Source organism: Helianthus annuus, chromosome 8 (genome assembly GCF_002127325.2).
Source record: "Helianthus annuus cultivar XRQ/B chromosome 8, HanXRQr2.0-SUNRISE, whole genome shotgun sequence".
Classification (NCBI taxonomy): Eukaryota; Viridiplantae; Streptophyta; class Magnoliopsida; order Asterales; family Asteraceae; genus Helianthus; species Helianthus annuus.
Window position 1 is genome coordinate 52,803,776 of NC_035440.2, and position 22,524 is coordinate 52,826,299.

Consider the following 22,524-nt stretch of genomic DNA (forward strand, 5'->3'; position numbering starts at 1 on the left):
AATTTAGAGGTATATTTAAGCCCCTTTTTACACTTTTAGCCAAGTTTTAAATTTATAAAACACGATATTCACTAACACTAAACACACATATTGGCAAGTGCACCCATCGTGGACGTAGTATAGTGTTGGTAAGATACCGAGGTCGTCCAAGGACACAAGAGCTTTTAATACCGGTTTATCCTCAACGTCTAATCAAATCAAAAAGTGAGAAAAATGTTTTAAACTAAGAAAAATAAAAATTAACTAAATGCTGAAAAATAAAATAAAATAAAAATAGATAGACAAGATGAATCACTTGGATCCGACACGTGTATTAGTATAACCTTTGATTATTTTCGCACTTTTGCACTTGCTTAAGAGATTATCTTAGTTATTGTAGTAGGCCCCTCTTTTGAAGGCGACGTTACCATCAACCCAGTAGTTTGAGTCAGCAAGGATACAATCCTAAAGGGTCGGATTATTGAAAGATAATGAATTAAGTTATTAATGCAAATTGTGGTAGGCCCCGCTTTCGGCGGTAACGTTACCCTCGGCTAAGTAGTCTGAGTCAGCAGGGATACAGTCCTAAATAGCCGGGTTATAGTATTAATAGTAGTTAACTTATGAGGGGGTCAAAGAGTTTGGATCCCCACCATCCAATACCTATGGGCATTGAAGGAGATCCTACTAAAATTGACCCAGGTCCCAAGCAGGACCTCTAAACGCTGAACAAGGGCAATACCCTTACCAAACCGTTCCCTTAACCCCCGACCAGGTAGCCAACATACCTCCATATAGACCGTGGAGATATGAATGGTGAAAATCTTTTATTTTATATAGACAGTAAAATAACGCCAAGACACCACGGACAAACGATAAGGAAAGATCACCTTCAACATAAGTAACTAGTTATTAAAGTCATTAATACAAAACCAAATAAAAAGTGCAAAAGATTAAAAATAAAAAGTATTATACTAAACACTTGTCTTCACCAAGTGATGTAAGAGACTTAGGAAAACATGGCCTTGATTGTCAAGAACTATTACTATCAATCTTGAATCCCGAGACGACTCACACACTCTACGATGGACAATGGATGATGGTGGTGGATGATGGTGTTATGGTGGTGGTGGGTGGTGGATGAAGTGTGAGAGAGGTGGTGTGCCAAGGGATGAGATGGAATGAAACCAAGCACCCCTATTTATAGGCTGAACAGAAGGCTGGGCACGGCCCCATGTCCGCTGGACACGCCCCCGTGCCCGTCTGACACTCTCTCTCTTCATTAATTGTAATTCGCAATTACAATTAATGCGCCTGCTGTACTTTCACCACGCCCCCGTGCCCGCTGGACACGGCCCCGTGGTGGGCAATGGAAGCTTCTACAAGTTTGTCTTTTCTGCTGCTTCTTGGGCACGGCCCCGTGTCCGCTGGACACGGGGCGTGTTCAGTCTTCTGCTTTCTCCTCTTTGCTTTGGAGGATGCCGTTGAGGGTCCGGGCAGTCTACTTTTATTCCTTTTCTTGTATTTATGCTAGAATTAGTTGTCTTTTTGCTTCTTTTGTGAATTTGAGCTCATTTCATCCTGAAAATACAAAAGAAAGACAAAAACACTCTTTTTCCAACATTAGTACTTAAAAAGGGTTAGTTTTATGCTTTAATTGATGTGATTTATATGTTGCATTTTACACACATCAAATACCCCCACACTTGAACTTTTGCTTGTCCTCAAGCAAAACTCTTTAAATGTGGCTTACACTCCCAAATGGAATAGGTAGAAGAGAAAGTTTTTGGCTTGTCCTAGAGTGTCGGGAATCCAAGATCTTTGTAAGTTTTATTTTTATTTATTTACAATCCTATTCGTTATGATTTATTTAGAACGTTTCATAAGATAAATTACTTATTCGGGCATAACATGCCTTATTAAAATTCCATTTATATTCAAGTTCACATACCTCGCGGGAGATCACTCAACACTCGGCCGAAGGTGTAATTTTTTAGTGAATCACTCGTGAGCGGCATGGAACTTACGCCTTCCATAGGCTTGCCAAGCAATCAATCCTCCTCCTTTTTAACTTTTTACCTTTGTAAATATCAAGAGGACTTTTTGGGTGAAGGGTTAGGCTTGGGTTAAAGGTGGGTGGTTGGGTTAGTTAGTAAAAGGGCGAAAATCGTAAAAAGCGTCGGTTTTCGTGACATACCTTGTTTTTAGTGACTTTTTATTTTGAAGTACTTCTCCAAACAAGCTTTTATTTAGCTTTTGTTTGTTTTTGACTTCATCATCATATTTTTATTTTATTTTATTTTATTTTATTTTTTTTGTCACATAAAATAGCGAGCTTACGAAAAACCGAGCTTGTTACTAAAATAAAGGGTGAAAAATAAAAAGGGTTTTTGGTGGGTGAAAAGGTTTTAGGGTAATGAAATGAAAGGTTTAGGCTCAAAGGGGCTAACTAGGGGGATTTTGGGTTGGTGGTAAAAAAAAATGAAAAATAATGGTTTAGAAAGAAAAATATGGTTAGTCCTAATGCCTCCATCACTTACTTACTTGGGTTTAAGTTGGTAAGGACCGGGAATGTATCGTCGTGGCAAGTTCTAGAGTTGTAAGAACCAAGCGGCTATTCACACAAGAAACGAAAAATGAGCATTTAGTCTAAAGATGTATATTTTTATGCTCAATAAAGGCTCAAAACTCACTTTTGTGGGAATGGGTTTTTAATGTGATCAAGTATATATAATCGAATTTTTAACTAGACTTGTAATGCCGTTTCGTAATTTTCTTATGTTGGTTCTTTGTTATCACGACGCTATCGGTTGTAAATTTGTAAAAATATAACCTTTTTAGAACTTGTTATTCCCAAATTAAACCAAGACAAGCAAATAAATAAAAAAAACGAAAAGTTTTTGAAAAATAAAATTTGGGGTGTTTAGCGGTTCCAATAGAGTTTTGTGTAAGGCTTGTATTTAGGATTTGCAAAATTCAAGGTTTTAGCATCCCCCCACACTTAAATTACACATTGTCCTCCATGTGTCCAAAAATAATATTTTCGGTTGATTAGCATGTGTAAAAGTGGGTTAAAAAGCAAAGATTTATGTTACTGGCAGTCTGGACACGGCCCCGTGGTGACCGGGCACGGCCCCGTGGTCAGGTGCCAGTAACAAAAATTAAAGAATTAAGACAGAAGCCTGGACACGGGGGCGTGTCCGCTGAACACGGCCCGTGTCCAGTTACCTGAACTGGGTGTTTTTCTGCAGGTGGCTCAGCACGGGGCCGTGTTGGTTGGGCACGGCCCGTGTTGAGCCTTCTGTGATGGAGATTTGTGTCGGGTTGCTCTGTTCTTCGTGCATAGGTCCATTTTTCTCGTTCCCTTTTTCATCCATTACCACCATGAGTGTGTTTTATTCTGCAAATTAAAACTAAAAGATTAAACTAAACTAAGGATAGTTCCGCGGAATGCCTCCGTGGTGCGCCACGTTTATAAGGGTCCTTGGCTAGACCCAATTCGAGGTTATATATTTTCTGAGTGGGATGCCTGGCGTCCCATGTTACACCGTCGGAGAGCAGCATCCAAGCTCGAATCAATAACCTTCATGTAATTGACCGGGTCGTCGTCCTCTATTCTCTTCCCAACTCTGAACTTCACTTCATCATCCCCATACCTCAAGGTGAGTGTCCCGTCATTCATATCTACCACTGCTTGGGCGGTGACAAGGATGGGTCTCCCTAGTATAAGGGGGACCTCGGTGTCTTCCTCCATATCGAGTATGACAAAGTCAGCTGGATAAACGAATCTGCTTACCTTTACCAAGACATTCTCGATGACACCTTGTGGGAATTTGACGGATCGATCAGCGAGTTGTATGCTCATTTTTGTAGGGCTCGTGGTTCCTAAGCCGAGTCTTTTGAACATTGATAAGGGCATGAGGTTAATGCTAGCCCCTAGGTCGGCTAAGGCATTGCGAACGAGCGATTCCCCTATTGAGCAAGGAATCGTGAAGCTTCCGGGATCGATTTTCTTTTGGGGAAGTTTATTGAGTACGAGGGCAGAGCATTCTTCGCCTAAGTTGACTAATTGCAAATTTTCAATTTTCTTTTTATGCGTAAGGAAGTCCCTCATGAATTTAGAGTATTTGGGCATTTGTGTTAGGACTTCGATAAAAGGAATATTGACATGCAATTGTTTTAACAGACTTTCGAATTTTGCGAATTGCTCATTTGTCTTTTGACGAATTAACCTACCAGGGTACGGAACTCGAGGAGCCTTGGTAGGCTCCGGTGATGGAGGGGAGTTCATCTCCTGCAGAGGTGTCGGTACTGTTTCTTCCGTTGGCGGTGGCACTTCTGCAGGCCCTACGGTGCGGTTTCGTAGTGTGATGAGGTGAACTTGCGCCTTTGGGTTCGTTTCGGTATTACTAGGTAATGCGCCTTGCGGTATCTCGGAAAAATTTTGAGCTATTTGATTTAATTGTTTTTCTATGTTTTGAATGCTAGCTTGTTGATTCCTAAAATTAGATTCTAATTGTAGAAATCTTTCCGAGTTTTTCTTATCAGTGTCAGAGACGAGGCGAGATACAGTATCTTCGAGCCTTTCTCGTCCACCTTGTTGTTGAGTGAAATTTTGTGACTCATTTCTTGGTTGCTGAAAGTTTGTTCGTTGGGTCTGTTGGTTACTACTATTGCCGGGTTCCCTCCAACCAAAGTTTGGGTGGTTTCGCCATCCTTGGTTGTAAGTTCCCGTTGGGGGACCTGACGGCCTAGGTCTATTATCAATGTAGTTTACCATTTCTTGTTGATCGTCCGTTTCTTTCATGCAACTCCAATTTTCATGTGACCCCCACACCCTTCACAAGCCATAACCGAGACTGTTTTTGTCATTTCTAATTTTTTTATTTTTGAAGAAAGGGCCTCGATTTGGGCTTGTAAAGAAGTGCTCTCGTCGACCTTATGGGCGCCCGGGGCGATAGACTTATTTCCCCGGGGGGTGTGCCATTGAAAATTGGTTTGAGCAATTTCCTCAATTTGATTATATATTTCGTGTGGGCGTCGATTACCTAAAAGTCCCCCGGAGCTAGAATCAAGTGTCTGCCTAGTGTGTGGCAACAATCCATTATAGAAAGTGGATACTTGTTGCCATATTGCGAGGCTGTGATGGGGACACTTGCGTAATAGCTCCTTGAACCTTTCCCAAGTTTCATATAAGGATTCCCCGTCCTCTTGTGAATATGTATTAATTTCAGTCATTAACTTAGCAGTTTTAGCGGGAGGGAAATACTTATATAGAAATTTTTGGGCTAGTTCATCCCAGGTGTTTACCGATCCAGCTGGGAGGGCGTTGAGCCAAGCTTCCGCTCAGTCTTTTAGTGAGAAGGGAAACATACGGAGGCGGATGGCGTCGTTTGATGCTCCATTGATCCGAAAGGTATCACATATTTCCAAGAAATTAGTTATATGTAGATGGGGATCCTCGTCCGCAAGCCCGTGGAATGTTGCGGAGTTTTGGAGCATTTGTATCAAATCCGGCCGAAGTTCGAAGTTATTGGCTTTGACATTCGGAGCATTGATAGCGGCGCCTAGATTACCCACGGTGGGTCGTAGATAATCCATAAGGGTACGTTGGTCCGCCATTAGAGGTGGATCACCCGAAACCTTCTCTTGGTTTTTGGCTTTTAACCTTTTTCTGAGAAAGCGTTCGGGTTCTTCTAGTGGTTCTTTTATGTCTTTATTGGAACTGGAGCTCATACACTACGTGAGGTTGGCGTCGGGTTCCAAGTCCTGCAATAAAAACAGAAAAGAATGTTGGTCAGAGGGTTCACCACGGCCCCGTGTTGAGCGAACACGGCCCGTGGTCGGAATTTCAGTGATTGTTTTCCAGATCCCAGTTACTGGAAGTTGGACACGGCCCCGTGTTGCACCGGCACGGCCCCGTGGTCAGCCTTCTGTAACTTGGAAAACAAAAACTGCCAGTAACGATGCTGGGCACGGCCCGTGTCCGACCAGGCACGGCCCCGTGCTGAGCTCTGCAGAAGCTGAAAAATTACGAAAAATCCTAAAAATTAAAGAGAAAAATAAAAATATGACTAGGCCGTTGATTCCTAACTTTCTTAAAATCCTTGTGTCCCCGGCAACGGCGCCAAAAACTTGATGTGCGTGAAGTGTGTTATAATTTAGATGTATATTTAAGCCCCTTTTTACACTTTTAGCCAAGTTTTAAATTTATAAAACACGATATTCACTAACACTAAACACACATATGGGCAAGTGCACCCATCGTGGACGTAGTATAGTGTTGGTAAGATACCGAGGTCGTTCAAGGACACAAGAGCTTTTAATACCGGTTTATCCTCAACGTCTAATCAAATCAAAAAGTGAGAAAAATGTTTTAAACTAAGAAAAATAAAAACTAACTAAATGCTGAAAAATAAAATAAAATAAAAACAGATAGACAAGATGAATCACTTGGATTCGACACGTGTATTAGTATAACCTTTGATTATTTTCGCACTTTTGCACTTGTTTAAGAGATTATCTTAGTTATTGTAGTAGGCCCCTCTTTTGAAGGCGACGTTACCCTCAACCCAGTAGTTTGAGTCAGCAAGGATACAATCCTAAAGGGTCGGATTATTGAAAGATAATGAATTAAGTTATTAATGCAAATTGTGGTAGGCCCCGCTTTCGGCGGTGACGTTACCCTCGGCTAAGTAGTCTGAGTCAGCAGGGATACAGTCCTAAATAGCCGGGTTATAGTATTAATAGTAGTTAACTTATGAGGGGGTCAAAGAGTTTGGATCCCCGCCATCCAATACCTATGGGCATTGAAGGAGATCCTACTAAAATTGACCCAGGTCCCAAGCAGGACCTCTAAACGCTGAACAAGGGCAAGACCCTTACCAAACCGTTCCCTTAACCCCCGACCAGGTAGCCAACATACCTCCATATAGACCGTGGAGATATGAATGTTGAAAATCTTTTGTTTTATATAGACAGTAAAATAACGCCAAGACACCACGGACAAACGATAAGGAAAGATCACCTTCAACATAAGTAACTAATTATTAAAGTCATTAATACAAAACCAAATAAAAAGTGCAAAAGATTAAAAATAAAAAGTATTATACTAAACACTTGTCTTCACCAAGTGATGTAAGAGACTTAGGCAAACATGGCCTTGATTGTCAAGAACTCTAACTATCAATCTTGGATCCCGAGACGACTCACACACTCTACGATGGACAATGGATGATGGTGGTGGATGATGGTGTTATGGTGGTGGTGGGTGGTGGATGAAGTGTGAGAGAGGTGGTGTGCCAAGGGATGAGATGGAATGAAACCAAGCACCCCTATTTATAGGCTGAACAGAAGGCTGGGCACGGCCCCGTGTCCGTTGGACACGCCCCCGTGCCCGTCTGACACTCTCTCTCTTCATTAATTGTAATTCGCAATTACAATTAATGCGCCTGCTGTACTTTCACCACGCCCCCGTGCCCGCTGGACACGGCCCCGTGGTGGGCAATGGAAGCTTCTACAAGTTTGTCTTTTCTGCTGCTTCTTGGGCACGGCCCCGTGTCCGCTGGACACGGGGCGTGTTCAGTCTTCTGCTTTCTCCTCTTTGCTTTGGAGGATGCCGTTGAGGGTCCGGGCAGTCTACTTTTATTCCTTTTCTTGTATTTATGCTAGAATTAGTTGTCTTTTTGCTTCTTTTGTGAATTTGAGCTCATTTCATCCTGAAAATACAAAAGAAAGACAAAAACACTCTTTTTCCAACATTAGTACTTAAAAAGGGTTAGTTTTATGCCTTAATTGATGTGATTTATATGTTGCATTTTACACACATCATTAGCGCACACATTTTATATATATATATATATATATGATATTTTAAAAATGGGGGCCACAAATCAAGCGCCAAAAAAGTGTTCTAACACTGGGTATATAAGTTTGTTTATAAACCGCATCACTCTAGTCATCTCATTCTCATCTCTCTCTCGTGGTCAGGTTTGTTCTATTCTAGCTTAATGCTTAATCCTGTATCAGAATTGCGTACTAGTTAGGTTATTATTGTAGTCGTTCAGGTGTTGATTCGATTTGTTTAATTTTGATTGTTGTTGTTTAATCCTGATAGTCGTTTAGGTTTTGATTATTGTAGGTTATTGTTGATTCGATTTTTTTTTTTAATTTTGATTGTTGTATTTTAATCCTGATTGTCGTTTAGGTGTTGATTATTGCAGGTTATTGTTGTTTCGATTTGTTTACTTTTGATTGATTGTTGTATGTAGGTTAATCCTGATAGTCGTTTAGGTTTTGATTATTACAGGGTATCGTTGATTCGATTTGTTTAATTTCGATTGTTGTAGTTTAATCCTGATTGTCGTTTAGGTGTTGATTATATTGCAGGTTTTTGTTGTTTCGATTTGTTTACTTTTTATTATTGTATGTAGGTTAATCCTGATAGTCGTTTAGGTTTTGATTATTACAGGTTATTGTTGATTCGATTTGTTTAATTTTGATTGTTGTAGCTTAGTCCTGATTGTCGTTTAGGTGTTGATTATATTGCAGGTTTTTGTTGTTTCGATTTGTTTATGTAGGTTAATCCTGTAGTTGATTATGCCCATTGCTCTTTGAATTCCAGATTATTGTTCATATTTATCTCTTCTTATGAAATTATTTGCAATGTCAGTTGATCACAGTAGCATTGTCAAGTAAATTTAGTAGATATGAGTGTTGTTCACTTGTTTTTTCAACTTCTGAATTCTTTTTTCTCTATGTGCATTTGATCGGTTTTAAATCGATTTTACATTTTATTGATATATGTGTAAGACAGTAGGATCGTCAAGTAAACGTAGTAGATATCATTATATCACTGTTGTTCGCTTGTTTATTTAACTTTTTCCCCTTATTTGGTAGTTGATCGCATGTATGCTTGTAAAGTGATTCTCGGTTAACGTTTTTGTTACGATCATGTTATGTCCATTGCTCTTCGAATTTCAGATTATTGTTCATATTTCTCTCTTCTTATGAAATTATTTGCAATGTCAGTTGATCACAGTAGCATTGCCAAGTAAATATAGTAGATATCAGTGTTGTTCACTTGTTTTTCAACTTCTAATTTTTTTTCTATGTGCATTTGATCGGTTTTAAACCAATTTTATATTTTACTGATATCAGTGTAACACAGTAGGATCGTCAAGTAAACGTAGTAGATATCACTCTATCACTCTTGTTCGCTTGTTTATTTAACTTTTTTCCTTATTTGGCAGTTGATTGTATGCTTGTAAAATGATACTCAGTTAACATTTTTGTTACAATCATAACGCTTCGAATATGTCCATTGCTCTTTGAATTTCAGATTATTGTTCATATTTTATGAAATTATTTGCAATGTCAGTTGATCACAGTAGCATTGTCAAGTAAATATAGTAGATATCAGTGTTGTTCACTTGTTTTTTCAACTTCTGAATTCTTTTTTCTCTATGTGTAATTGATCGGTTTTACATTTTATTGATATTAGTGTAAGACAATAGATCCTTGCATGTGTAAAGGTTAATTTCAAATACAATGGTTCTGTTATCAATTTAAACTGAATATATAAAATTGACAAATATTATTTTTATTGTTTTTTAGCTACCATGGAACGTGAACACGTTGAGTGCTTAAAAAACTACTTCGTGTTCAGGACCCGGTGAACGTGCTCTGTGATGCTGCGTTTATAAAATGGGCGGTTGAAAAACTCGTTGACCCGCGCCCTCTTTTGAAGAATTTTTAAGGAGGGACAGTTTCTTTACACACAACCAAGTGTGTGAATAAGTATCTAAGCGATCGGTTTGAGACTCTTGAGTCCGATAGCCTGGTTGGCTGGAAAGACCTTCCTTCAGCTTGTCATTGCGATGCACCCGAGAATCCTGTTGACTGCATTATGCAGCTGCTTAAAAAGCCTAATTTTAGGATTTTTTCGTAACAACCCTCAGCAAGAATTTCAGCAACCACCTGCAACAGGACATGGTATGTTTTTATGTTTAAATTATATTGTGTTTAGTTATTAACGTATATGTTTTTTATATTCTATTTAGGGTTCTAGAACACCGATCATTACTACAAAGAAAAAAGGTCGTTTGGCGTTATATCCTCCTACAAGTTCTCAGGTTGAACATCTCAGGCAGCAGCAACATAAGAGGAAAGATGGACCGGCTTCTTCATCTAGGTCAAGAAAGAGCAAGAAGCGGGGTAATGTATACTGTTGGGATTTATTTTGTAAAGTTTGCTTTTGCTCTTCAAAAAAAGTAGATAATTTGAGATAGAAGTGGTTTAATGTAGGTGAATTTGGCGGAGTTTAAAGTTGGAGATGAGGGGAAGGAAGCTGCTGAGCAGATGGTGGGCTCATATATAGCTGCACAGGTAGTAGATTGGTTGAGTTTTGTGTTGAGAATTAGAGAATTGTGATGGTTAGGTTGTTAAAGTTTGTGAAATAATAGGAGAATTCTGATGTTTAGGTTCAAAGTTTATGAACTGAGTTACATTACATATAGACTTGAGTAGTTTAAAGTTGAGACTGAATCTAGTTATGTGTAAGGATTTGACGTCGTATAAAGCTGCTCAGGTAGTTTAATTGCTTAAATTTCGTGTTAAATTTTGAAGAATTATGATGTTAAGATCAATTGAAATCCTGCAAAGCTGTTCAGGTTGAGTCTTTGAACTTTTTGTGTTGTGGTTTGTGAACGGATTTATGATACATATTAATCTGAGTAGTTTAATGTTGAGATTGAATAGAGCTTTTTTTGAGAGTTTAATAATTATGATGTTTAGGTTAAAATTTGTCAAATGATTTACTTTACATATTGTTTTGAGTGGTTGATTGTTTTGAATTTTGTGTTGAAAATTGAAGAATTGTGATGTTTTAAGGTTAAAGTATGTGAACGGATTTTCGATACATATTGTTTAAGTTTTGTGTTGATATTTTTGATGTTTAGGTCAATGTTTGTCTATTGATTTACGTTACATATTGTTCTGAAGAGAACCATGGTTACCCCCGTGAACGTACGATATACACCCACATGATCTTTCTTTTATATTATGTATGTGTGCGCTTTAGCTTTAATCCCATTAGTGACTTTGAAATACATTAGTATATATCAAATAAGTAGTAAATATATACATTAGTATATAAATGAATATAACATAAAAAGATTAGAAAAAGATAAAATAAGAGATACAAAACGTTTTTTTTTGTGACCCATGATTTCCCAATCTCAAATTCAAAACGTATTTCTGATTTGTTGATTTTCATTCAAAATAATATAACTAATTTTAGCACTTATATCGTGAGTTTTAAAACCCAAATCATTGCTCCCTCATCATATTGCCTAATCAAATCTATCCACCCTCTTGACAATCCGACCCTCCGCCTCTGTGCTCCAGTTTTGTTACATCCACAGCCATTGTTCGAGTTGCATACCCACCACCGTTATAAGTTTTGTTGGATTTTTAATCAAAAAAATAAATAAATAATAAATATGATCTAGATAAAAATAACGAGGCCTGTGGAATTTCCTCTGAGATGGTGACTCTTATCGAAAATCCCTTTAGATTAAGTTAGAAAAAATGAAAAAAAAAATACCGATGCTCATGTTGTCGCTCTTGGGGGTGGTGACACTAGTTGATCAAGTCTCGATGAAGATGAATATTGTGAAAAGGTATATTTTGATTTACAATTACAAGGCTTTAAATAAGCCAATTACTACAAGAATTACAATTGGAAAGGAGATAATGTGGGCTGCTGCTATCGATGCTATGAATACGGAGGTGAATAACCACCTCGATTATATCTATAAATACAATATATATGGTAAACTGTTATTTCGTAATATCCTTAATAACTTATACTGCGTATGAAACGTTCTGTCTGCATCACTTTGCGCCAATCCACAAGTGATATCCACAATGGATGGTATATATGGCATGATGCTGAAGTCTTTGGTATCAATAAATAATGTATGTATACTTATCTCCAATTCAAAAATTGTTATTTTAGGTAGTCTAGATATATTAGTTTAAAGAGTCAATGTCCTAGTGTAACCGTATCATTTTTCCACCATGATTAGTGTTTGTAATTGTCAAAACATGAGATTCTTCATAACTAGAACTCGATTAATCCAGATGTGTACCGATTTCTCAAAATACAAAGAGATTCAAACAAGATTTTCACACAATCAACTCTCGAATAAACAACAAAACTCTCAAAAAACCCCTCTAGCTCACACAACAGATCATCAACATGATGACCCGTATGAAACTACGCTAAAATCTAACGGGTTCGATACACACAAGAACCCTAGATCTAAAACGTGTACAAACAAGCTACTGAGATGAAACCATATAGAGAAGATGTCTGACTCTTATCGAAAATCCCTTTAGATTAAGTTAGAAAAAATGAAAAAAAAAATACCGATGCTCATGTTGTCGCTCTTGGGGGTGGTGACACTAGTTGATCAAGTCTCGATGAAGATGAATATTGTGAAAAGGTATATTTTGATTTACAATTACAAGGCTTTAAATAAGCCAATTACTACAAGAATTACAATTGGAAAGGAGATAATGTGGGCTGCTGCTATCGATGCTATGAATACGGAGGTGAATAACCACCTCGATTATATCTATAAATACAATATATATGGTAAACTGTTATTTCGTAATATCCTTAATAACTTATACTGCGTATGAAACGTTCTGTCTGCATCACTTTGCGCCAATCCACAAGTGATATCCACAATGGATGGTATATATGGCATGATGCTGAAGTCTTTGGTATCAATAAATAATGTATGTATACTTATCTCCAATTCAAAAATTGTTATTTTAGGTAGTCTAGATATATTAGTTTAAAGAGTCAATGTCCTAGTGTAACCGTATCATTTTTCCACCATGATTAGTGTTTGTAATTGTCAAAACATGAGATTCTTCATAACTAGAACTCGATTAATCCAGATGTGTACCGATTTCTCAAAATACAAAGAGATTCAAACAAGATTTTCACACAATCAACTCTCGAATAAACAACAAAACTCTCAAAAAACCCCTCTAGCTCACACAACAGATCATCAACATGATGACCCGTATGAAACTACGCTAAAATCTAACGGGTTCGATACACACAAGAACCCTAGATCTAAAACGTGTACAAACAAGCTACTGAGATGAAACCATATAGAGAAGATGTCTGACTCTTATCGAAAATCCCTTTAGATTAAGTTAGAAAAAATGAAAAAAAAAATACCGATGCTCATGTTGTCGCTCTTGGGGGTGGTGACACTAGTTGATCAAGTCTCGATGAAGATGAATATTGTGAAAAGGTATATTTTGATTTACAATTACAAGGCTTTAAATAAGCCAATTACTACAAGAATTACAATTGGAAAGGAGATAATGTGGGCTGCTGCTATCGATGCTATGAATACGGAGGTGAATAACCACCTCGATTATATCTATAAATACAATATATATGGTAAACTGTTATTTCGTAATATCCTTAATAACTTATACTGCGTATGAAACGTTCTGTCTGCATCACTTTGCGCCAATCCACAAGTGATATCCACAATGGATGGTATATATGGCATGATGCTGAAGTCTTTGGTATCAATAAATAATGTATGTATACTTATCTCCAATTCAAAAATTGTTATTTTAGGTAGTCTAGATATATTAGTTTAAAGAGTCAATGTCCTAGTGTAACCGTATCATTTTTCCACCATGATTAGTGTTTGTAATTGTCAAAACATGAGATTCTTCATAACTAGAACTCGATTAATCCAGATGTGTACCGATTTCTCAAAATACAAAGAGATTCAAACAAGATTTTCACACAATCAACTCTCGAATAAACAACAAAACTCTCAAAAAACCCCTCTAGCTCACACAACAGATCATCAACATGATGACCCGTATGAAACTACGCTAAAATCTAACGGGTTCGATACACACAAGAACCCTAGATCTAAAACGTGTACAAACAAGCTACTGAGATGAAACCATATAGAGAAGATGTCTGCGAGAGAGATTTGTGAAACGTGTGTGAAGACTCTAGAAAAAATCTTCTTACCCTAATACACACTCTCACTTATATACTAAGACAACCAGTTGAAGCCATCAGCCCATGCGTCTGAGTCCACGAGTCAGTCCTGCTCTCTTTGAGAGCCCACTAACAAGGCCACGAACTTGGCAAAGGAGCAACCAGCAACTTGAGCCCATCAACCAGTTTGAGTCCATTAAGCAATATTCATAAAAAAAGAGAAAACATAATTAACATTAGAAAAATCAATCAATATGAAATTAATGAGTTGAGATCCTATACAAACAGTGCTAACTGTAAAAACCGTAAGAACAGATCTGAACCATTGATAGTTTAAATCAAGGGTTGGGGTTGATTATAAATAAAACCCTTACAATTAAAAATTAGTACTAAGAAGTTAGGGGTAATTTCGTAAAATTGCTAGTCATTTGACCATTTTCAATTAAATACAAATTCCACCAAGGTTTTTTAAACTAAAATAACTTTTATATACTTGATTATTTTTTTTTAAAATATACCATAAAATCATGTATTTTTTTATCTTTAATATGAGTACCATATTGATATACATTTTTTTATTTATAAAAGTGACTTTTTAAAAAAGTTACCAAAGGTTGTTTTATAATTGTGCTGATAATGTGCTGATTATGTGTTAATTATAATATAATATAAACAAACACCAAAAGTAGATATAATCAGCACATCTGATGTGCTGATAATAATCAGCACATCTGATGTGCTGATAATGGAGAACGATTGAGGCTGTTGTGCTAATGTCATTTATGTTAATAATAGAAAGAATACAAACCTTTGTTTTCAACAGTCATTCGTTTAAATACCCTTGTGGTGAATGAGAAAGTAAGTCTTTTCAATACCTCAATTCTATATTTGATATGGTATCATGAGCTTAACCTACTCCCATGAGTTTTTTTCTCCTATCCTATACACGTGCTCCTCCTTTCTTCATAACACTACCATGGCATCTACACAAATTCACCTTACAACAACAACTCACTTCCCAATTAAACTCACTTCTAATAATTTCCCTTCATGGCTTAAGAAAGTTCTATCCACTCTCATAGGACTTCAACTTGACTAACATATGGTCGGTAATTCCAAACCGCCGACCAAAAAAAATTGTTACCGGTAAAGTGTCCAAACCGAACCCGGACTACCTAAACTGGTTCGGTCAAGATCAAATGATCATTAGCACCCTTCTCGGAAGCTGCTCTGACGTGATTCAGCCTCTTGTTTCATCTGCAGAAACGACACGACAGACTTGGAATGCTCTCAACGCAAGCTATGCAAGCAGATCCCACTCACGTATCGTTTCTCTAAATTCCAAGTTAGCGAAGAACCCCAAAGGATCTCGTTATGTCACAGACTTCGTGCATGTCTTACCCCCCGGCTGCATCTGGCCTAATCTAATCCATCTATATAACTTTGTAATTTTGTTAAGAGTAAATTGCAGTTTTACACCCTGAGGTTTGGGGGCGGAATCAACATTACCCCCTGTTTTCAAAATTGTGAAATGACTTCCTATTACGTTAAAAACCCTAATTTTATCCCGAATTCCTCTTGTCTTTAACCTCGTTTATCCTGTACTTGATCACCAAGGCTCCGACACTGTGCGTCAATGTCAAGTGTGTACCATTCAAAAGCGAAGTCGAACAGGACTGAACCGTCTGGCATCATTTGTGATTATGGTGGGCATATAGAGTACAAGTTGAGTTTTCTGGGTCGAAGGCTCTTGGAATCATCGTATATTGTGCCTATCACCTCCTTTTTTATTGTTGCATATTCATAGAAATTATGTACTGACATTCCATGTTTATGTGGCTTCCTTGTAAACCTTTCTCCTATTTGTACCCATGTTCTCTTTGAGATAATATACACAGGAAAACTTTATCCGTACCATATTCTTCATGGTATCAGAGCAAAGATACCTGGAACCCTAAAACCAAACCTTCAAACCTCCACCCTTATCGTTTTCATCTTCATCATGGGCGATAAAACCGAACCAAAGAAAACCGATGGTGCTTCAATTGATCATGATTCACCATTCTATATACACCCTTCCGATTATCCTCGACAAATGCACGTCAATGAACCCCTCACCGATGGCAACTACATAGATTGGTCTCAAGAGATGACCAATTTCCTTTTAGCCAAAAACAAAATTGGATTCATAGATGGAAGCATCAAGAAACCAAACCCGGATGACGAAAATTACATGGCGTGGATGAGGGCCGATGCAATGATCAATGGGTGGCTCAACACGGCAATGGAAAAAGAGATCAGGAATAGTGTCAAGTTTGAAGACACTTCACACTAAATCTGGTTCGACTTAAAAGAAAGATTTGTTAAAGAAAATGCTCCAAGAGCATACGAGTTGAAACAATCGCTCACCATTACTTGACAAGATGGGGTCTCCGTTTCTAATTACTACACCAGGCTGCAGATTCTTTGGGATGAACTTCAATCGGTTCTTCCCACCCCCAAAGTGCTCTTGCAAAGGGTGTTCTTGTGGGGTTGGTAAGAAGCTTGTTGAAATTAAAGAAAAAGATATATTTTATGAATTTCTTCTTGGTCTTGATGCAAAATTTTCCACGATTAGAACACAAATTCTTTCCATGAACCCCACACCCACCTTAAGCGCCGCCTATCATCTTACTTCTAAAGACGAGCCGCAACGTCTTGTGGCCGCCGGAAAGAAAGTCACCATTGATTCTACTGCATTCCAAGTATCGGTAGGTCCAAGGCATGAGCAAACCCAATGACAAAACAAACCCGTACAGAAGGAGGCGAAACGAAACTCTAACGAGCCCGTGGAACATTGTAGTTTTTGTGGAAAAGATGGACATAATCGGGATGGATGCTTCAAATGTATCGGGTATCCCGACAGGTGGCCAGGAAAGGAAAGAAGGGAGAAAAGACGAAGACGAGAACGGCGGCATGTGTTGAGGTCAATGAAAGCCCATTACCAGGCTTGACCGGAGAACAATACCGTCAATTCCAAAATATGTTTGGGAACAAATCTAAACTGGATGATTCACCCACTGTGAACATGGCACACACATCATCCATTGCAAATGCGACATGTAATGCTTTTTTTAAAAATCATAACTGGGTGGTGGACTCGGGAGCAACAGACCATATCACCCACAACAGTCTCGTTCTCGAAAATAAAACTAAAACCACACGCGAACTCCCGGTAACTATACCCAATGGAGATAGTGTGGAGGTTGAGGGAAGAGAGACTATGTTCTACCGAGTGGGATAAAAATCAACGAAGTCCTTTATGTTCCAAAATTAAAATACAATCTTCTTTCCGTTAGTCGTTTAGCTAAAGACCTTGATTGTGCCGTAACATTCTTTCCTGACTTTTTTGTCATGCAGAACTTACGTTCGAGGACATTGATTGGATCGGGTAGGTGCAAAAATGGTCTATATCACATGGGGATGGTAGAAGGCAAAAGACAAGCGATGGTGGTTACTATGGACACTTGGCACAAGCGACTAGGTCATGCTTCAGATTCTAAACTTTATAATGTCAATTTTCTTAAGAACATTTCGAGAAGAAAGGATGTTTATTGTGATTCTTGCATTAAAGCTAAACATACAAGGTCTCCTTTTCCAATTAGTTCAATAAAGACTGACAGTTGTTTTGAATTACTTCATTGTGATATTTGGGGGCCGTATCGAACCTTATCTTTGACACGTGGTTGTTATTTTTTGACAATTGTTGACGACTACAGTCGTGCTGTTTGGGTTTTCTTGCTAAGACAAAAAAAAAAAAAAATGAAGCTAGTTTGTGCCTAATAGGTTTTCACAAAATGGTGAAAACTCAATTTGATAAAAAACATAAAAAGAATTTGAAGTGACAATGGTGGAGAGTTCACCTCCAACATGATGCTCGATTTTTATGCCAAGGAGGGGATTCTTTTAGAGACAACATGTCCACACAGCCCACAACAAAATGGAGTGGTGGAACGTAAACATAGGCACCTTCTTGAAACGGCCCGTGCTTTGAAATTTGAAGCTAACCTTCCCACTAAATTTTAGGGAGAATGCATATTAACCGCTGCCTACCTTATCAACCGTCTTCCATCTGATGTTATTGGCAACAAAACCCCTTTTGAGATACTACATAATGAAGAACCCGATTATGATCTCCTAAGGGTTTTTGGATGTCTTGCATACTACAAAAGCATGAAAACAAAAGGTGAAAAGTTGGAAGTAAGGGGGAGACCAGGCGTTTTCTTGGGCTACCCGAGGGGGACGAAAGGGTACAAAGTTTATGATATAAAGAACCAAAAGATGGTGATTTCAAGGGATGTGAAGTTTATTGAAACCGTGTATCCATTCACCAACACTACCGAAGTCACTACCAAAGAAGAAGTTTTTCAGTTTCCCACTAGTTGGGATGAAATAATTGAAAAAGATAAACTAAGACAAGAGGTGGAGGTTATCCATGATGAGAGGCGGGAAGAACAAAGCTCAAATGGGCCTCATGAACAACAAAATGAAGAAGCCCCAACACCATAGACGAAGAGAATGAGGAAGCCCACGATGAGATGCTTGGGCCGATACATGATCTGGTGGGAAGCGAAACCCAAAATGAAACAAATGAGAACATGCAACCACATAGAGAAAAAAAGAAATCGTGCTCCACTAAAACATTTTTCGGATTATCATGTAAAGCTTCCCCATCCATAGACCATACACAACCCGATGCCAATCAAGAGTCCTCAACGGTACACCCTCTCTCTAATTTTTGTTTCTTATGAAAATTTTCTAATTCACATAAAGCCTTTCTTGTGGCCATCGGCTCACACAATGAGCCCAAACATTATGCTCAGGCCGTGAAAGACCCAAATTGGCGTGAAGCTATAAAGAGAGAAATCCAAGCATTAGAAGAAAACTGAACTTGGACATTAAAAGAACTACCAGAAGGGAAGCGTGCCATTGACTCAAAATGGGTCTACAAATTCAAGTACAAACCAAACAGTGAAATAGAAAGATATAAAGTAAGACTCGTTGCAAAGGGCTTCACACAAATGGAGGGAGTTGATTATCACGAGCCTTTTTCTCCGGTTGCAAAGTTGGTAACCGTTCGTACCTTATAACGGCGGCCATCAAAAGGAATTGGAGCAGTCACCAATTGGATGTAAATAACGCCTTCTGTATGGCGATTTACATGAAGAACTTTATATGAAAATCCCTCAAGGCTTTTGCAAAAATAATGAAACGAAAGTTTGCAAGTTGCAAAAGTCCTTGTATGGATTAAAGCAAGCTTCTCGGAACTGGTATCACAAGTTCTCAATTGCTCTAATTAACATCGGTTTTAAGCAAGCCAAGTCGGACAACTCCTTGTTTGTCTACAAAAGGGATGATGTGCATGTTACAGCCTTAATATATATAGACGATGTCATCATGGCTGGAAATAGTCTTGCAAAAATTCAATAAGTCAAGGAATATCTTAATAAAAAATTCAGCATTAAGGATTTGGGAACACTCAAATATTTCCTTGGCATTGAAGTTGCACGAACGAAGGATGGACTTGTTTTAAGCCAACAAAAGTACACTTTAGACATCTTGAAAGATTGTGGGTTACAAGGATGTCGACCAAGCTCCTTCCCAATGGAACAAGGCCTGAAACTTACACACGATGAAGGGGGATCTCGTGTTGATGCTAGCCAATATCGACGTTTGATTGGGCGGCTTCTCTATCTTCAAGCCACTAGACCCGACCTTGCCTATTCGGTGAACGTGCTTAGCCAGTTTGTTGCTAATCCAAGACAGGTCCACTTTGATGCTGCTAATCGTGTCCTTCGCTACCTTAAAAACACCACGGGCCAAGGCATTTTATTACCAAGAGAAGGAGGAACTAAGTTAATTGCCTACTACGATTTGGACTGGTTAGGATGTCCTCTCACCAGAAAGTCTCGAACCGGGTATCTCCTTCTTTTTGGAGGAGGTCCAGTTTCTTGGAAATCCAAGAAACAATCGGTCGTCTCCCGTTTGTCTGCTGAAGCTGAATACCGTGCTATGACGTCTACAGTTAGTGAGGTATATGGATGCGATGGTTGTTAGAAGAACTCGATGATGCTCAAACTGAACCAACGGTTCTATTTTGCGACAATCAAGCAGCACACCATATTGCAAGTAACCCCGTTTTTTCACGAACGCACAAAACACGTTGAAATGGATTGTTATTTTGTGCGAGAACGGGTCGAGTCCAAGGAAATACAACCTCAAAATATACATACCAAGTCTCAAATAGCGGTTACACACTAAGGCGGTTGGGGCTCAACAATTACGTTTCATACTTAGCAAGTTGGGCGTTCGAAACCTCCACGCTCCACCTTGAGGGGGAGTATTGGAATCATCGAATATTGTGCCTATCACTGATGTGTGTTGATGTGTATATATTTTAGGTATATATTTTAAGCCCTTTTTACAGTTTTTAGCCAAGTTTTAAATTTATAAAACACGATATTTACTAACACTAAACACACATATGGGCAAGTGCACCCATCGTGGACGTAGTATAGTGTTTGTAAGATACAGAGGTCGTCCAAGGACACAAGAGCTTTTAGTACCGGTTTATACTCAACGTCTAATCAATCAAAATGTTAGAAAAAGGTTTTTAAACTAAGAAAATAAAACTAACTAAAATACTGAAATATAAAATAAAAATAAAATAAAATAAAAATAAAAACAGATAGACAAGATGAATCACTTGGATCCGACTCGTGTGTAGTGTAACCTTTGATTATTTTCGCACTTTTGCACTTGTTTAAGAGATTATTTTAGTTATTGTAGTAGGCCCCTCTTTTGAAGGTGACGTTACCCTCAACCCAGTAGTTTGAGTCAGCAAGGATACAATCCTAAAGGGTCGGATTATTGAAAGATAATTAATTAAGTTATTAATGCATAATGTGGTAGGCCCCTCTTTTGAAGGCGACGTTACCCTCGGCTAAGTAGTCTGAGTCAGCAAGGATACAGTCCTAAGTAGCCGGGTTAAAGTTTTAATAGTAGTTTAACTTATGAGGGGATCAAAGAGTTTGGACCCCCGCCATCCAATACCTTTGGGTATTGAAGGAGGTCCTACTAAATTTGACCCAGGTCCTTTGCAGGATCTATACACTGAACAATGGCCAGATTCTTACCAAACCGTTCCCTTAACCCCCGACCAGGCAGCCAACATACCTCCATATAGACCGTGGAGATATGAATGGTGAAAATCTTTTATTTTATATAGACAATAAAATAATGCCAAGACACCACGGACAAACGATAAGGAAGAATCACCTTCAACATAAGAAACTAGTAATTAAACTCGTTAATACAAAACCAATTAAAAAGTGCAAAAGAATAAAAATAAAAAGTATTACACTAAACACTTGTCTTCACCAAGTGATGTAAGAGACTTAGGCAAACATGGCCTTTGATTGTCAAGAACTCTTACGATCAATCTTGGATCCCGAGACGACTCACACACTCTATGATGGACAATGGATGATGGTGGTGGATGATGGTGTTGTGATGGTAGTGGGTGATGGGTGAAGTGTGAGAGAGGTGGTGTGCCAAGGGATGAGTTGCAAGAGCTCCAAACACTCGTATTTATAGGCTGAACAGAAGCTCGGGCACGGCCCCGTGTCCATCCGCGTCTCTCTCTTCATTAATTGCAATTCGCAATTGCAATAAATGCGCCTGCAGGAAGTTGACCAAGCCCCCGTGTCCGCTGGGCACGGCCCCGTGGTGGGCAACAGAAGCTTCTATGACTTTGTCTTTTCTGCTGACACTTGGGCACGGCCCCGTGCTCGCTGAGCACGGGGCGTGTTCAGTCTTCTGTCTTCTTTGTTTTGCTTGGGAAGATGCTGTCAGGAGGTCGGGCATGCCACTTTTGTTCCTTTTCTTGTATTTATGTTAGATTTATCTGTCTTTTTTGCTTCTTTTGTTAATTTGAGCTCATTTAATCCTGAAAATACAAAAGGAAGACAAAAGCACACTTTTTTCCAACATTAGTACTAAAAAATGGTTAGTTTTATGCCACAATTGATGTAATTTATATGTTGCATTTTGTGCACATCAAATACCCCCACACTTGAATCTTTGCTTGTCTTCAAGCAAAACCCTTTATAATGTGGCTTTTTCACTCCCAAATGGAATGGGTAGAATAGAAGGGTTTTTTTTTTTTTTTTTTTTTTTTTTTTTTTTTTTTTTTTTAGGCTTGTCATAGAGTGTCAGGATTTCCAACATTCTTTATTTAGGTTTTATTTTTATTTACTTACAATCATATTCGTCATGATTTATTACAAACGTTTCATAAAATAAATTACTTATTAGAGCATAACATACCTTTATCTTTTTAAAATTCCATTTATATACAAGTTCACATACCTCACGGGGAATCACTCAACACTCGGCCGAAGGTGTAACAACTGTCACTAAAATCAATAATTAGGACGATAATTAGTCAA

The 22,524-nt window shown here is 38.4% G+C and overlaps 1 protein-coding gene and 1 non-coding gene across 2 annotated transcripts; both read left to right on the plus strand.

The window, feature by feature from the left end:
• Positions 1 to 5,116: 5,116 nt before the first annotated feature.
• LOC118481427 lies at positions 5,117 to 5,223 on the plus strand. Its single transcript, XR_004865636.1, has one exon. It is a non-coding gene; the product is annotated as a small nucleolar RNA R71 (small nucleolar RNA).
• A 14,455-nt stretch (positions 5,224 to 19,678) lies between these two features.
• Positions 19,679 to 22,314, plus strand: LOC110870029 (secreted RxLR effector protein 161-like). Its single transcript, XM_022119226.1, has 2 exons — positions 19,679 to 20,107; positions 22,273 to 22,314. The coding sequence occupies exons 1-2, from the start codon at positions 19,679 to 19,681 to the stop codon at positions 22,312 to 22,314; spliced, it is 471 nt and encodes a 156-aa protein (XP_021974918.1).
• Positions 22,315 to 22,524: the final 210 nt, after the last annotated feature.

Bases quoted from the DNA above. Each gene is read 5' to 3' on its own strand.
- LOC110870029 (XM_022119226.1), top strand. From the start codon at position 19,679: ATGGAACAAGGCCTGAAACTTACACACGATGAAGGGGGATCTCGTGTT. The intron at 20,108-22,272 runs GTATATGGATGC...TTTTTTTTTTAG, and splicing joins TGACGTCTACAGTTAGTGAG to GCTTGTCATAGAGTGTCAGG.